Source organism: Coptis chinensis, chromosome 1, assembly GCF_015680905.1.
Source record: "Coptis chinensis isolate HL-2020 chromosome 1, ASM1568090v1, whole genome shotgun sequence".
In the NCBI taxonomy this organism is placed as follows: domain Eukaryota; kingdom Viridiplantae; phylum Streptophyta; class Magnoliopsida; order Ranunculales; family Ranunculaceae; genus Coptis; species Coptis chinensis.
In genome coordinates this window covers 23112062-23130066 of record NC_141456.1, presented here as the reverse complement: position 1 = coordinate 23130066, position 18005 = coordinate 23112062, and the positions used below count along the sequence as shown (strand labels likewise).

At 37.5% G+C, this 18005-nt stretch overlaps 2 protein-coding genes and 1 pseudogene across 2 annotated transcripts; 2 read left to right on the top strand and 1 right to left on the bottom strand.

Annotated features, from left to right (window-relative positions):
* Positions 1–687: 687 nt before the first annotated feature.
* On the bottom strand, positions 688–1329 carry LOC147523000 (uncharacterized). The gene has a single exon (XM_086569203.1). The coding sequence runs from the start codon at positions 1327–1329 to the stop codon at positions 688–690; it is 642 nt and encodes a 213-aa protein (XP_086425329.1).
* An 11329-nt stretch (positions 1330–12658) lies between these two features.
* LOC147522999 (jagunal-like protein) lies at positions 12659–14561 on the top strand. Its single transcript, XM_086596417.1, has 6 exons — positions 12659–12809; positions 12878–12933; positions 13019–13142; positions 13229–13335; positions 14118–14175; positions 14275–14561. Exons 1-6 carry the CDS (start codon positions 12728–12730, stop codon positions 14349–14351), a joined length of 504 nt encoding a protein of 167 aa, XP_086452543.1. The 5' UTR covers positions 12659–12727; the 3' UTR covers positions 14352–14561.
* A 1102-nt stretch (positions 14562–15663) lies between these two features.
* LOC147522998 (uncharacterized) lies at positions 15664–17988 on the top strand (annotated as a pseudogene).
* The last annotated feature ends 17 nt before the right edge of the window (positions 17989–18005 follow it).

Genomic DNA, 18005 nt, shown 5'->3' with positions numbered 1-18005 from the left:
GTCCCCACATGGGGAACGGCCAAGGGCTGAACACATTATGTAAGGGCTTAGCTGGTAAATGTATGAACGGTGGAAACCTTTGGCATTTCTCACATTTCTTGGTGTACTCTGTGGCATCTCTCTTCATATGTGGCCAGAAATACCCCTGTGATATCAACCTGTGGGTAATTGTTCACCCTGCGAAATGACTCCCGCAATCACCTTCGTGAACCTCAGCCAGAACTTCTTGTGCCTGTCGCGGACGTATACATTTTAGCAATGGTCCACTGAAATTTCTCCTATATAGGTCACCCTCCAGCATTGTGTACCTCTGACTCAGCTGTTCCATTCTTCACCTCTCCTGCTTATTCTCTATCTCTACTCCCCTTAAGAAAGTCTTTATCGGTTCCATCCAACCCTGATCCCTCTCAGTGGTGAGCCACCCCACCCTCATCTAATGTACTTGGCTTGCTCAAAACCCTAACTTCAATAGACCGACCCTCTGAACCAGGAAGAACCACCGCCACATAAGCCAAAGCATCGGCATGTCTATTCTCTCTAAGGCCTAAGTGGGCGAACTTTATTTTGTCGAACTTGCTTGCCTTTCGCTGTAGGACCTCAAGGTATCTCGCCATCCTTGGGCAGCGAGCCGTAAACCCTCCATTCACCTGACAAACTACCAAATTGGAATATGAGGAAATAGACAACTCATTCACCCCCCAGATCTTTGGCCAAGTCTAATCCAGCTATCATAACTTCATATTCAGACTCATTATTTGAAGCTGCGAACCCCAGTTTCATAGATAGCTCAACGAGATTGTTTTCAAGAGTCACTAACATGACCCCAATTCCATTTCCTGTATCAGTAGCAGAACCATCCGCGAACACTCTCCACCCATTGCGAATATCCCAAGGATCCAAAGTATCGCGACTAACCTCCCCTTCATATTCCATTACAATTTCCTCTCCCCAAGTGGGGTCCTCTGCCAGAAATTCGGCCAAAAACTCCACCATGGCTTGTGCCTTTTCTGCCGTCCTGATTTGGTATGTAATCTCATAAGAACTGAGTAATACCGCCCATTTCAGCATCATACCTGACTTCTCGACCTTCAACGCTTGCTTAAGAGGCAAATTTGTTACTACCGCCACAGAATGAGCTTCGAAGTAAGGCTTCAACTTAAGAGCTAAATATATCAAGGCCAAAGCATACTTTTCAATTCTACTGTACCGGGTCTCTGCATCCAGTAAGGTTTTGCTTTGAAAGTAAACTAGCTTTTCTATCTTGTCGATCACCCTCACCAGAACTGAACTTATCGCGTACTCGCTAACACCCAGATACAAATGCAACATTTCCCCCTACTCTGGCCGTGATAGCAAGGGTGCCTTCCCTAGGTAATCCTTTAACTCTTGGAAGGCTCTTTCACATTCCGCGGTCCAATGGAAATTAGGTGTTTTTCTCAGCAAGTGATATAGAGGTCGACATTTGTCCGACAACTTGGAAATGAATCTATTAAGTGTCGCGACTTTCCCAGCCAACCTTTGTACTTCCTTCACATTCTGTAGAGACGACATTTCAATCAACGATCAAATCTGCTCTGGATTCGCCTCTATTCCGTGGTGGGTGACTATGTAGCCTAGAAACTTTCCTAAAGTTACCCCAAATGTGCATTTCTCGGGATTGAGTTTCAGCTTATGCTTGCGCAGTATGCCAAAAGTCTCATGGAGGCCTTCTAAGTGTTCCTTTTCCGACATGCTTTTTTCCACCATATCGTCAATGTATATTTTGATCCCTTTTCGAATCTTGCCTTCGAACATCTTTTCTCCCAACCGCTGAAAGGTAGCTCCCGCATTTTTTAAGCTGAAGGGCATCCTGGTATAACAATAGGTACCACCCTCCACCACAAAGGTGGTTTTCTCCTGATCTGGCCCGAACATCGCGACTTGATTGTATCCCATCGATGTATCCATGAAGGAAAACATTTTGAATCCTATCGTTCTATCTACTAGCTCATTCACCCGGGGCATAGGGTAACAATCTTTTGGGCATTCCTTGTTTACATCTGTGAAGTCAACACACATTCTAACCTTGCCGTTCTTTTTCGGTACCGCGACCACATTCGACAACCATTCTGTAAACTCTACTTCCCCTATTATCCCCGCCCCTTCATTCGTATAACCTCTTCGCAAATCTCCTCAGCATATTTGGGTCTTATGCTTCTCATTTTTTGTCTTACCGGCTTAGCATCTTCATTCATATGTAAGTGATGACAGGCATACTCTGGGTTTAAACCCGTGATATCCTCAATTACCCATGCAAATATATCGGTATTTTCTATCAAAAACTGCACCAGCTTACACTTCTATTCCTCCGGCAAGTCAGCTCCTACCGACAAAAACTTTTCCTCATCTCCCACCCCGAGGTTCACTACCTCCAACTCATCCAAAGTTTTCGGTCCCAGCGGAGGCTCGTACACTTCTGTTTCCGCTGCCTCCTGTAATTGCTATGCTGATCCTGGTTCATTTGACGACCCCTCCCCTTTCGTTCCGCGGACCACACTCTTTACAGTAACCTAATGGATGTTCTGCGCTGCCACTTGATCCCCCCTTAATTATCTCGTATGTCCCCCCATTAGTAGGGAAGCGGATCACTTGGTAAAATGTCGATGGAATGGCCTTCATTTCATGGATCCATTTTCTCCCTAGAATGGCATTGTAATGGGAGCTAGAGTCCACCACCATAAACCTGGTGAATACCGTTGTTGGACCTGCTGTAACTGGTAGCATCAATTCCCCCATGGGTTCTGTCATATTGTCGTTGAACCCATACAGATTGGTTTGAGGAGCTTTTAACTGATCTCTACCGATATTCATCTCCTCCATAGCCCCCTTAAATAACAAGTCCACTGAACTTCCGCAGTCTATCAACACTCTCTTTACCATATAATTGCCCATCGCTATAGTAATCACCAATGCATCCTCATGCGGGGAAATTACTGACTCTAAGGCTTTTGGGGTGAACATTATGCTTTCCTCACCCATCGCGGTTCTGCGAACTAACCGTGGTATGCTCACCACCTCATTCACCTATTGTAAACTCACTGTCTTTCTTATCTTTTCTCTGTGTGCATTTCTTCCCAGGGTTTCTCCACTAAAGATGACATTGATGGTACCTAAAATTCTAGCTGGAGCTGGCACTCTCTCAGCTTGACGAACATCCGCGACAAACTCCCTGAGCATCCCCTTTTCGATCATCTCCACTAACCACTTCAAGGCATAACATTCATTAGTGGCATGATTCCTGATTTGATGATATGCGCAGAATGGTTTCCCTTCTACCTCCACAGGTGTACTCCGCGGACCCTCAAAATATTGTTGCCCCGTAATTAAAGGCAAGATTTCCTCTAAGGGCCTGTTGAGCGGAGTCTGTTCGATTTCGCGGTATGGCTTCCTCTCTCGGATATCCTTTCTTCCTCGGTCCCCCATCCTCTCCGGACCTCGGCTCTCCCCTCTATATGCTCCTCTCTCTCTCTCTTTCTTCTATCCTACTCTTTCCCTTTCAGTCATCTCTGTCGACAGCCTGCACTGCCTTCCCTGATCTCTTCTGTTCCTTCACATTCCTCTGCATTATATCCTCGTATCGTATGTATTTTTCGACCTTTGGATACAGAGCATGCAAAGAAGTGATTTCGATTTTGGAAACCGACTCATGAACTCTAGTTCCCGACCTCAAGCCTTGCTGGAAGGCTATGACCGCTGTATGTTCATCCAAATTTTCCACTCTCAGTGTCTCTTCCTTTAACCTACACAAAAACTCTCTTAATGATTCTGCGGACCTTTGTTTTATGTTGAACAGAGCCACGATATCAACCACCTTCTTTTCGGCAACAAATGCGCGCTCCAGTTCTTCAAACGTTTTGATGCTCCGCGAAGCCAACCTCAGTAAATACCAATCGAGGCTCCTCTTAAGATCGGGGGAACATCATGCAAATAAAGCCCATCATACTTATTCTCCTGCCATAACGACATCTGTTGCCGAAAATGGTGCAAGTGATCAGTCGGGTCTCCCTTCCCATCATACCTCTCAAATCTGGGTTGGGAGAACCTCTTAGGCACTTTCGAATTCCATATCGAATCTGCCAGCGGATTTTTGTTGAGGCTTGCAACCTCCTTCTAAGCGCTCTGGTTCGCCTTTTCTACTACGCGGTTCATTTCCCTATATTTCTAAATCATAGCTTGTACTACCTCCAATGTGATACCCATCGTTTGCTCTGCGTCCCGTGGCGGATACTCCTCATTTTCCCCCTCCACTTCACTGCTCCGATGATCCCCCCGCTCCGTTTCACCTTGTGTAGTCTCTCTTTCCTTTCTCAACTCGTCATTCTCATTCCGTACCCTAACTATCTCCTCCTGGAGAAGTCTGGTAGCGTCCGCCGCCACGTCAGATATTTATTCCTCTCCTACCTTTCCCCCTCAGCGCTCTCTGTTTCCTCGACCGCCTCTCTAAATATTGCTTTCTTAGGTCTCCATACTCCTTTTTTCACTATAGTGGCCATTTTCTTTCGGGTCCCCACAGACGGCGCCAAATGTATCTACTATTATTACAACCTATGGGATTACTTGTATTAATTCCTTACTCTTCTCTCTTTTTTCTTCTCTCTGGTTTCTTTTTTTTTCTCCCCCCCCCCCCTCTTTTGTCCCTCTTTCTCTAACTTCTTCTTGTGGTTCATTGATCTCTCTTTCATCTAGCGTCCCCTATCTCACCACGTGTCGCGACGGTTTCAATGTGGTTAGGGTTCTGCAGATCTGATCCACTGCTGCATGTTTTCTCTTTCCTATATCGCATCCGCCCACTTGCCCAACTAACCTCTCATGTCATGAATATGCCATATGCAGTATGATTAGTACGTGAGAATACATATTCGAGTACGAACAATCATTGTTCTTATCTATTTGAAGTATGAACAAAAACAATCATTGTTCATATCTTAATATAATATATGATTAGTGAGAATACTTATTGGGTATGAACAATCACTGTTCATACCTCAACATGATCTATGAACAATCACTGTGCATACCTCAACATGAGCTATAATCAATAAGAAAACACCTATTGGAGTATGAACAATCACTTCAAATCATTGTTCATACTTCAATATAATGTATGATCAGTAATTAAGAACACTCATTATATTGGAGTATGAACAATCATTGTTCATACATATTTGGAGTATGAACAATTACTATCCATACTATATGAGCTATGGACGACCATTGTTCATACCTCAACATAATATATGATCAATAATTAAGAACACTTATTGGAGTATGAACAATCACTGTTGCATACCTCAACATGAGTTATGAACGATCACTGTTACATACCTCAACATAATGTATGATCAGTAAGAAACACTTATTGGAGTATGAACAATCATTGTTATTCTTATCCATTTAGGGTATGAACAATCACTATTCATACCTCAACATAATATATGATCAGTAAAAATATCTATTTGGGGTATGAACAATCATTGTTCATACATCAACATAATGTATGATCAGTAAGAACACCTATTTTATACATATTTGGGACATCAACATAAACTATGAACAATCTCTGTTCATACCTAATACCTCAATATATTGTATGAGGTATGTTCACTTATTTGGGGTATGAACAAGATAAAAAATCATTGTTCATACCAAAACGCATGTTGTTTGGTTTGGTTCTCATTTTTCAAAAAAATTTTTTTCTTAAAAAACACTTTTATGAAAAGTTTTATTCTAAAAAAAATAAACATGTTTGGTTGTGACTTTTCTTAAAAGCTATGAACAAACAATGTTCAAATATATTCATTTGCCTTTAGCTCAAAAAGTGTTTCCTTCAAAACAAAAATCAAAAAACAAGTTTTACAATTATCAAAAACAAGTTTTGGGACCAAAAATGAAAAAACTATTTTTTTTTAATCAAAAAACACATTTAATTTTAAAATGTTTTTTCACTAATAAACACTTTTATTTGTCTTTTTAAATCAAGGTTATTTTCACCAAAAAATTGGGTTTTCAGGTTATTTTCACCCGAAAATTGGGTTTGTGGGTGATTTCAAAAAAAAATGCCACTAAGATTGAGAGTGATTTTGGCCCGAAATTGGTCTTCGAAATCTCTTGTCACTTTTTTCTCAAGATTGTTTTGCCCCATTAAAAAAGTAAAACTCCAACCAGCACATTAGTTCATAGAAAAGTAAATATCTAAATTTTTGAGGATAAAAGTGTAATTATAAAATATTCTATATCCCTCCTCCCCTCCCCTCCCCTCCCCTCCCTTCTATTTTTTTTTCCTTTCTGACGTCTTTTGATGTATAGAACACGTGCATGAACACCATAAGAAAACGAGTTTTGAACACGTGCACGAGAACACGTGTATCAGCATGAATGGAGTAAAGAGTAAAACATGGTGTCAATATATTTCCTTCTTAAGGAACACCATAAGAAGGGCAGCGGTAAAATGGGACTAGCACCCCTTTGATCAATTCAACGGTACTAGCACCCCTCTATTAAATACACAAAAGACACAAACGGCGAGCACCAGTCGCGGGATCGCACAATCAACGGCATCAGGTTGCCACGAGATCCCATATCCCACGGAAGGTGGCTGTCGTGGGGTGTGTTTTTTTTTTTAATAGCCACCATAAAAAAAAGTTAGTTGCCGCGAGATAATTTTGTTTACTAAAATGGAGTATTTGCTTGTGTTAATTATCAAAACTCTTCTTCATTAATTTAATCACAAAATTTTCTTATAGCATATGAAAATATTTGCCGCGAGATAGCAAAATTATGGCTCGATTGTATATTTTTTTTGTCATGGTTTTGGTGTTGTTCTTGGAGTGTATAAAGAAACTTTAAAGAAGAAAATGAAGTATCCATATGTCGTGTGTGTTCAATACGCAAAATTTAAAGTAAAAAAAAAACAAAAAACACAAAAAAAATATGCCGCAGCAACTGCCTGCCGTGGGATATGCGATCTCGGGGCAACCCAATGTCATGGATTGTGCGATCTCGCGGCAGTTGTCTGCAGTAGAACTATGAGCATATGGGGTGTAAAAGGATATATAAGGATAGTCCCATTTATCGGGTGCCAATACTACGCGCCCATATGAAAGTGTGTTTTGAGTCACAGATCCAAACTTCGTAATCTAAAATAATGTTGGCGCGCATTATTATCAAATGGAATCTAACTAGTGAAATAAGGAACTGAAAGAGAGCGAGGGATGTTTTGATAGCAACTGAAGTGAAAGTTTGTGGTGATGGAATTGAGAGCCCCCATGTGATGTTGTCAACACGTTTCTTCATGTTTCTAAATGTTGTTAAGCACTTGTATATGGAAAGAGAAATGGCGTATTGCTAAAGTTCCAACAGGTGAAAAGATGGTTGTACTCAAAGAGAATGGGGATTTGTTTATTCATGATTACATGAATACTCAGCTTATCCCCATCCATTAAAACTTCCAGGCTCCACATTCAACAGGGAAAAGGTAATATTTAGATTGTGACTTTGTACCGAAAGTCTGAAGCTAGTGGACCATATTACGAACTATAATTTTACAAGAAGAAAGAACGAAAAAAGAACCCTACCAGCCCATAGTACAAAATATCACTATATTTTGCGATATATATTAAGAAATCAAATAAGGATATATAAATATCACGATATTTTAGGAGATATATTCCAATATAAATATCATAGTTATTTTTTGATATATCGTAATATTTCAATGAGATGATGGATATGACAATATATCACTAAACATTTGAATTTATCGCGATATATCTATAATACTTTGACGATATCAACAATATTTTTCTTTATTTGTGGCAATTGCTAAATGTAATTTCTTTTTTGCTAAAGTGTGGATTCAAACCCTGTAGACTCAAGTTGTACACTGTCGTGTTGCTTGGTGGGATTGAACCTAGGTTTTTAGGTAAAATAGTATGCCCACTAACTACTGGAGAATGAACAACATTAACATACATAGACCAATCTATTAATTTATATCTATTAATGAACAACCCTATAACCCAGTCCCTTTGCCGGATTGAGATTCAGACTAGGTCTGATAACATTGATTGGTGGTGGTGGTAGATATTGAGATGATAAGAAAAATGGTGGTAATTATTGAGTTGATAGACAGTGAAACTTGAGGGAAGGCAGAGTTGATGACCCAAATTGATTGCAAACCGACGAATTCTCAATGCTACAAAAATATAAGTTCTCTTCCTTCAATATTTATCACTTTCTCATTTTTCTAAAATATTTGAATTTGTATTTGGAATTTAAAACATGATTTTATAACTATATATAACAATTCTAAATATGTGCAAATAAGTTAGTTAGCATTTTTGGACACTAGAGTAGTTTATATTAAAACTATCGTTACATTTAAAGAAAATATCGACAATTTGCAGTAAAAAAAGTACTCACAGTTTTATTGTGTTGATATTTGTCGATATATAGTGATATATCAACGATATTTGCAGTAAAAAAATACCCACACACAGTCTGTTGATATTTGTAGATATTTGTTGATATATCGTGATATATCTACGATATTTTCAGATGCCCTAAATGTAAAATATTCCTATAGAGGAGGATATATCCACGATACATATCCATAAATCAGAAGTCGATATATAGCATATCTTGATATTTTGTACTATGTACCAGCCTACTATTGGAGTTTTGTACATGAGCTAGGTATGACCTTTTGTTTCGTCTATTCCATCTCAATTCTAGTTTTGTGAATGCTCCCATTCACTAATGTACCTGCGTTCTCTATAGGTCCGAGTTTTTTGAGTAAATTGCACATTTGACAAGACACATACAATGCAAGTTGGATTTATTGTATTCATAGTCCAGCCCAACGAAGACAACACAACACCCCTAGAAGTAAGAAATGCGCCTCAGCCCCCTCAATCCAATCCGGTTATGTGTAAACTCCTTAGTCATGAACGTATTCGTAGAACCTACCTATTATTTAAGCCTTGCCAATTGAACTCCTCGTTTTCCAAATTGTAAGCAATTTGCGGTCTAATTTTTATCCCCTTAAATTTTTGGTTTCTTATTCTACCATTTTCATTAAATCAAGATCTTTCGAAGAAAAACTATCTTTTCCAATAAAGCAGCGAAGATTCTTCGTTATACTAAAAAAAGAACACCGATTTCTTGTGATAGAAAATGGGTTCATGGATAACCATATTTTATAGGTACAAATTTGAGTGGTATATATTCAAGGTGGGGGAGAAGTTGAATATGTTCATTGCGTATTTGTGGAAATGCCTAAGAGGAAAATAATTGCATGAACCACAATAAAAAAGCCAATAAAAATATGAAACAAGAAAATGAATGAAAGCAATAGCGTTGCAAGAGGAAAATAAAAAAGCGCAAGCCGCAATTGGCACTATACCAAAATTTTAAATCGGAATAAGCATGACTTCTGATTTTTCCTGTGAAAATTTATATTTACATAGTTAGTTAACATGATTTTTTTTTTTCATATGAAAACTGTCATTTGCATAGTAGTTTTTGAAACTAAACATGTATGTAAATTTGAGATAACGTATGAAAGTTTATATTTTCATAGTAGTTAACCTATGCAATTTTATATTTACATATGAAAACATATATTTTCATACTAGTTAAACTAAGTAAAGTTATATTTACATATGAAAATTTATATTTTCATACTAGTTTAAACTATACAAATTTGTATATACATGTGAATATTTTGTTCTAGAAAATGGCTACTGAAAAGATGAGAAGATTAACAATAACACTTTCTTCCTTTTTTCTAATTTTTTTCCGACATTTGACTGTATTTATTTTCATACACAAAGATGAATAATGGATACAACTCATGTATTATGCAAAGTACAAATACTATGCAAATCTAAAAATGCAGAGTAAAAATACTATACAAAATATAAATACTATGCAAAGTTAACAATGCAGATTAAAATTACCACCACACATTACACAAACATGAAAAAGCAAATAAAAAATACTATACAAATTTAAGCATGCAGAGTAAAAAAAACTACGAAAATATAAAAATGTATAGTAAAAAAATAAAAAATATTATGCAAATTAAAGAATGTGGAGTAAAAACAACTACGAAAATATTAAAATGCATAGTAAAAATACTACATACACAAACATAAAAATCTAAATTTGAAATTGCAAAACTATGAAAACTTGAACTGATTTTAACAAGATTTGGTTTGTTCGTAGTTTTTGGAGCAGTCATCTTCTCAATTTCATCTCCATCTCTTCTAGAACTTGAAGGTTTGATTTTTTTGTTGGATTTTCAATTTTTTTTGAAATTGTAGAGTTTTATTTTTCTCTTTTGTTGCTTTCATTTTTATTTTTTTTGTTGATGAGAAAATAGAGAATTTACTCGTACTACTATGAAATTTGCGAGAAAGATTTGAGATCTAAAAAAAGCTAGCCAGAGATGGAAACAATAAGGAAGTGTGTGTGGTGAGAAAATAGAAAATTCACGAATCTATTTACGTGGAGGTATTTTGGGTAGTTTATTATTTTCTTAAAAGCAGAGAGGTTTTGAGGTGAAAAAAAAACCGGTTTTTCAAAGATTAAACCCAAATCCTGCCCCTAGAAGCCATGAACTAGTTCAGGTCAACTAAAATCCTAATCCTAAAGTGGTTTTATATTTTATTTAAGGGTGTGTTTGTTTAGTGGCAAATGAGAGTGGCAAATTTTATTTTCCCACTAGATGTACCATTTGCCAGTGTTTGGGTGCATTTAAGCACACTGGCAAACACTATTCTCTTTTAGCCGACTAATGATATTTTCCCACTAGAAGTGGGAAAATAGAATCCACCTCTCCCCCTAAACTCTTTTGCCAGTCCAAATTTGCCCACTAGAGGAAGAAAAATTTGCCACCATCATCTCTCGCTCTCATCTCCCTCTCATTCACAGCTCGCTCTCAATCAAGAGATAGTCTCTCTCCTCTGTCTCTCTTCATCCGCTTTCGATCTCCTCTCTCACTTCTCTCTATCTCTCCCTCACAATTTTTTTCCTTTATTTTCAATTTACTTATAGCTGATTTTGGAGGATTTGCTGGAAATCGACACTTGAGGTACAAAATAATTGTTTCCTCCAACTTATAATTGTTTTTCCTTTCATTTTTCCAATTCCTCAAGTGCTGATTTTTTTATTGCTACTTTCGAATTTTGCGATGGAAATATTGTTTCTTCTCTGCTTCAGTTGCTTTTCCACAGCGGTGGGTTCAAGCTCTATTCAGTTAATTTAATTTTATTTAATTTCTCCCGAAGCTTATTTGTTTCAAGGACAAATTCCAATTTAGAAGCGGTCCATGGAATGGAATCCAGTTTAGTGGTGATCCAAAGAATGAAATCTAAAGATGGATAGCATTTTTATTTACAATAAAAACAAACTTATTTCTCAATTGCAATAAGTGTCTATTATTTCGAGATTAATAGTTGATGAGGTTAATTAGCTTCGAATTAACATGGTTTGCCGAGAATAATTATTGGAAGGGTCATGGAGTGGCAAAAGATAATCAATGTGGTGCTTATGGTATATGGACCCTTTTAAATGTATAAAAGGATTTGAGCCTAAGAATTTATGGGATTTCTGGATCTAGTGGTCGTCATGACTAAAAATCCTTTGTTGACTTAAATATGAATCTCTAAAAATGTGGTTTTGTATTTTATTTAAAATGGAGAGTTTATTATATCTTAGGGAGTACATTGAAGCTTAAGCGGTTAAGCCTTTAGGCTCGGTGTTGTTTTCTAAAGTTGGCCTTTTAATCCTAACTAAATAAGTTAACATCAAATAATTTGTTCTTAAAAAACGGTTCCGGTGTTCTAACTAGCATGAATGGACTACCGCCTATTCATTTTTTGTTGACAAATTAATTAGTTTTTTCTGGTCTTGACTTAGACAAAATGACAAGTTGGGATTATAATGTGGTATCAAAAGTTTATTTTGATTTTATAGCTGATTCAAACACGAAATTTGATATTTGGTTTTAAAATTCTTATGTTGGACTAGAGAATATGGAGTTGGTTTTGCAAGACATCATGTTATTTTGTAATGACACTTTCAGTTGAGTTTCAAATGGAGGTGCTTGTTCACCCGATTTGTTTGTTTGTTTGTTTGTTTTTTCATTGAGTTTGAAAACCAAAAAGAATTCCATTTGCCATTGGAAAAAAATCTATGTAAACAAACACAACGCAAAATTGGCAAATTTTTGAAACTCTAGTGGGAAAATGCCTTTGGCAAATCTAATATTTTCCCACTAGGTTTGCCCAGACTAAACAAACACACCCTAAGTTTATTATAGAGCTTAAGCGGTTAAGCCTACGTTTTTAATCTAACTAAATAAGTTAACATCAAATAATTGTTCTTAAAAAGGGTTATGAGAACGGGCCCCTGCTATATTTATGGCCCATCAAATAAGACTCGTGTGGCTACAAAGCCCTGCAGGCCCGGTGCCAAAATCCCTGCATCAATTAGTTGGAGGTGTTTTTTTTTTGTTCGACATCTAAGTAGGTGTACTCACGTCTAATAATAACTCACCTTTAACTAATCAAATATGTGGGCTTCAGGCCCATACGTAAAAACTTAAACAAGAAAAAAGCCCAATCTCCAAAAAAGAAAATTTTCTCATTTTCTCATTTTCTCAAAATAAAGAAGAAAAAAAAAAATGCAAAAACGAAATCCAGTCTCAGGGCGTCCTACTGGGACAGACGGATCAGATTATTCCTACCGTATGGTAGTCGAGCCACGTAAGCCAAACTTAATTTGATTTAAATAATCTTCATTAATATATTGAAATTTGATTTTTTTTTTATAGGGTACATGAATGTTGCAAAAGGAAAGGCACGCTTTCGGACTGTGTTCATTATGCAGGTATGTTTATCGGTTGTGTTGCAATTAAACTTTGGATGCCCAATTTATCTACATTTTTCATTTAATGGTTCAATGTTAAACGTAGGGTGTCATTCAAATTGTGGGAGTTCTGGGAGCATTCTTTTTCCCAACTAAAGATGGTTTTTTCAACACCTTACAAATTGCAGCTTTTATTCTTGGTCTCATGTTCATTGTAATTGGAAAAACAGGTTTCTTTTGCTATTCTCTCTGAAATTTTCAATTGTGCTGGATTCGTATGATAATTATTTGACAATTTATTATCTTCTGTTGGAAGCTGTGGGACGCAGTCACGTTACGTTGTTGAGCATCTATTGTGTTCTATCCTCCTTGGCTACGGTTTTCTGCTTGGCATGTACTACTATGAACACTTTTCATACGCACGTAAGTCAGTTTCTGGATTTTTTATTTTTACTTTTATCATTATCCTAAGAAGGAAGTTTGATGAGTGTATGATTGGTTCTGGAATGGTAGACTTATGGCTATAGATGCACACTAGTATTGAGATATAGGATTTGACATAGACTTTATTGATTGTAAAGCCGGAAGGCATAGATCCCCCAAGCAACAATGCCAAACAGTTTGTTGCTCATATGACATGCACATGGACCAGCTCCAGGATCTATTTATGTGATTGAATTTCAGAATACCTTTGTACCATGTATTAAGATTCATTTGTCCACCCATAGTCAGTTTATGATCATTTATTGTAAAACTGCTCTAGGGGTGACCTGTGCCTTCCGACACGTATGACATGCCTTACAAAGGAGGCTCGTCTAATTTTTATAAGATCACCCAGGGGTTCCCAATTGACGCATACTGATAGTGAGCAAAAAAGGATAGCTATAAGAGTACTTGTCTGCGCAATATTCTCATAAATATTAGGAAATAGCAAAGATCCTACTTACATTGATTACACCATGTCGCTGTTGTCTAATGGATGAGCTCATTTCCAAAATTCTTTAGGATATTGAAACTTGAAACAAGCCAATTGATCAGTATTCATAGATTAGTTCCCTGGCGCTTGTTTGCCTTTTTATGCAACGAGACAAGGACCTGCCTTTCCTTTTGCTTCAGTACCTGAATTTATGCCAACTGTGCTTCTTCTTTTTTACCAAGCGGTTTTGATCTGACGGACCTGACAAGCTATTTGAAACATGTAATAGATTCCTGAAGAGATGCAGCAGAAGGCTGAGATCTTTGCTTATATGCATATTGTTATAGGTTAGTTCAACATCTCAATGTATCTTAAACAATATCAAATCAATGACATGGTACTTTCTTTGTTATTGCCCCACTGATATTTTGTTTTTTTTCCAATAGGTGCAATGGTGGAGATGTACCAAATCAACACAAGTATGAATCTGATGCACAATATGGCTCCTCCCAAGAGAGAATGAGAACTTTTTTTAAGAGGATCATATCATGGTTGGAAGGTGATTCTGTGGCTGGTTGGTAAGTTCTTAGCAGCTTTTTTGTACTGTTTATCAGAGTAGGAATACAGAAAAGAAAGTAGAGAATCAAATACTCCGACACAGTTTGTGCGTAGTCAGTCCATGTTGGAGTTCTTGAAGTATACCTGATTTTCTGAGTTTATGTTCTTTGTTTAAGATGCGTGTTAGTATTCTCACCAAGATGAGAAAAAAAAAGGGGGGGAGGGGGGAGAACTGATAAATCTAGAAGGTAATTTATTAAAATCATGCAGTACTTCTGAAAGAATCAATTCCTAGAAAGCTGATGTTAAAACCTTATGTTCTTTGTTTAAGTACATGCTAGTATTCTCACCAAGACGAGAAAAGAAAAGAAAAATGGAAAAGGGGAACTGGATAAATCTAGAAGGTAATTTATTGAAACCATGCAGTACTTCTGAAAGTATCAATTCCTAGAAAACTGATGTTAAAACCACATGTTCTTTTTTTAAGTAGCATGTTGGTATGCTCACCAAGACGAGAAAAGAAAAGTAAAGAAAAGAAAAATGAAAAAGGGGAACTGATAAATGTAGAAGGTAATTTATTAAAATCATGTAAAACTCCTGGAAATATCCATTCAGACCATTCCTAGAAAACTAACCATATATCTAAGTTGAAAATTGCATTTTGTTGGGAACTTGGACCTCAGTTTTGGAGAATTACGATACCAGATTGCATAATGGAAGAATAAGGCTAAGGCTCCAGTAAACGGTTCCATTTCAGGTTTGATTTTTCAACAAATCAGATCGACTCACTGTTCCATATATTTCCGTAAGGGCCCATTTGTTTCTTGATTAGAACTAAGATCTGATTTGTTGAAATTTACACATATAGAGCAACAACAAGAGAGGGAGTCGGAGTATTGAACTGTTGCTAAAATTCTAAAGCCCAAGCCTTCATATTTTGCTTGGTGGTAGAGTTTGGCCCGATGTACTTCTCTTCTATGAAGTATGAAGCAGACCTTTGACTCTCTGAGCCTTCTGTGAGATGTAATTTTGGATCTCACTGAATTAGACAGCTTGCTGTGCATTTCAATATATCAAGATGCTCTTCATATGTGTCAGGAGGCTATGTATAAGAAATTAGTGCAGTTGTAATGGCCCACGTGTCTGTTAGTTAGTGGTCCAGGTGTCAAATTGTTAGGCTGTTTGGTTTAGTATTTGAAACCAAAAGTGTATTTCGGAGATTATCGATTGAAATATATTTCCTCTATTATTGTCTTGTCTGACTTTCCTTCTCTCTCCTCATCCTCATTCTTCCTCTTCTTTCAACTCTATCTCCCTCATTTATTCATTTCTCCAAGTCCTATTCCACTAGGGCATGACAAAAGTGGTATCAGAGCAGTTGTATCCATATTGAGAATATGGCAGAAGCAAGATTGAAGGAGTTACTCGAACGCGGCATCGACACAAAAATGGCGGAGTTGCACCAGAGGCAAGATGGGGTGGAAGAGAAAGTTCAGATTATGCAAGGTACTTTAGAATCTATGATGTCTAATATTACTAATCAATTTTCGAAATTAAATGAGAAACTTGAAAAACAACCAGAAAAATTTAATGATAGTAGAGATCAAAGGGGAATATTGGGTAACCCAAATGGGATTTTTGGAGCACCTAATGTCATAGATTTAGCTAGGAGACAATGCTCAAATGGGTCTTTTGGGAACTACAAGTTACCAAGGGCAGAGTTTCCAAGGTTTAATGGTGAAGAGCCGAGGGTATGGGTGAAGAAATGTCAAAGGTTTTTCACAGTTAATCCAATTGCAGAGGACCAGAAAGTACTTTTTGATTCCTTATATTTTGAAGGTAAGGTAGAAACATGGTTCCAATCCTTCTACGAAACTTATGAAGGAATAACTTGGGATGATTTTACTAAGACAATATGTGGAAGATTTTCTGATGAGGGTTATGAGAATGTAGTAGGGGAATTTAATAAATTGCAACAAATGGGTTCGGTGGCTTCATATCAGGAGAAGTTTGAAGAGTTGATGCCACTAATACTAGAAGAATAGAGGGTTATCTGAGGAATATTTTGTCTCAAGCTTCTTGAGCGGTCTTAAGGAAGAAATAAGGAATCCTATGCAAATATTCAGCCCCACGACCTTAACTCATACTATTCTTTTGGCAAGACTCCAAGAATCCACCCTTAATTCATTAGCCAAGAAAAATTATTCAAGGTCTTACTCTTCAAGTTCTAGTACAAGCTTAAACTCTAAGGCAAGCGACATCAAGCTTGACCTTCACCAAACCGTTCAAATGCCAGCGAATTCCATCGATAAAACCAACCCAAGAAACTTCTCAACAACGTCAAACCCCAATAAGAATTTCCAGTCTAACACATCTTCTTTTCCACCCATTAAAAGAATAACTCCCGCTAAAATGCAATTAAGAAGAGAAAAGGGGCTTTGCTACTATTGCGATGAGCGTTACTCCTTTGGTCATAGATGTAAGAAAATGAGCATCCATATGTTAGTTACCGAGGAAAAACAACAAGAAGATCACAGTAATGACAATATCGAATTTCAAGTGGAAGAGAAATCAGAAGAAATCGTTGATGAAGGAGTCGACATGGCCATATCCTTACAAGCTATATCAGGCAGCCGGTGTTATCAGACCTTAATCATTCAAGGCATGGTAAAAAACACCCTATCACCATTCTTATTGATACAGGGAGCTCCCATAATTTTCTGGATCCCATGACTGCTAAGCAAATCGGATGTGAAGTGGTGCCTACAACAAAATTATTGGTCACTGTAGTTGATGGCAGCAAAACATGTAGCAGTGCGGTATGCCCCAAATTCAATTGGCATATGCAAGGAGAGGAGTTTCAAGCTGAAGTAAGGTTACTGCCCTTAGGTGGCTGAGATATGGTTCTCGGGGTCCATTGGCTTAAGAGTATTAGTCCAATGGCGTTGGATTTGAATGAGTTACAACTCAGTTTTGTCAAGGACAACAAAAGAATTACACTCCAAGGCAACAAGGAAGGGAGCAAGTTGCAGTTGATCAGTGGGAAAGCCTTTAAGAGGTTATACCAGAAAAGCAACTATGGGGTGATGGCTCAACTGTATACCATTTCAGACGTGCGTACGGAAGTAACTGTCCCTCCCTTACTTGAATCAGTATTAGTTGAGTACAATGATGTCTTTAAGGAACCGAATGCTCTTCCACCTAAGAGAGACCAGGACCACCACATACCCCTCAAATCTGGTAGTGAGCTTGTTAATATTAGGCCTTATCGATACCCTCATGTGCAGAAAGCGGAAATCGAGAAAATTGTAACTGAAATGTTAGATAGTGGGGTGATCAGACCTTCAAGCAGTCCTTTTGCTTTCCCGGTTATATTGGTTAAAAAGAAAGACAACTCATGGAGATTGTGCATCGACTACAGGCGGGTAAATGACTTTACCATCAAAAATAAATTCCCTATTCCCGTAATTGATGAGCTACTCGATGAGTTACATGGTGCTTGTATTTTTTCTAAACTAGATCTCAGATTGGGATTTTACCAGATAAGGGTATATGCGCTGGACATTCCGAAGACCGCATTTCGTACTCATGACGGACACTGAGTTTTAGTCATGCCATT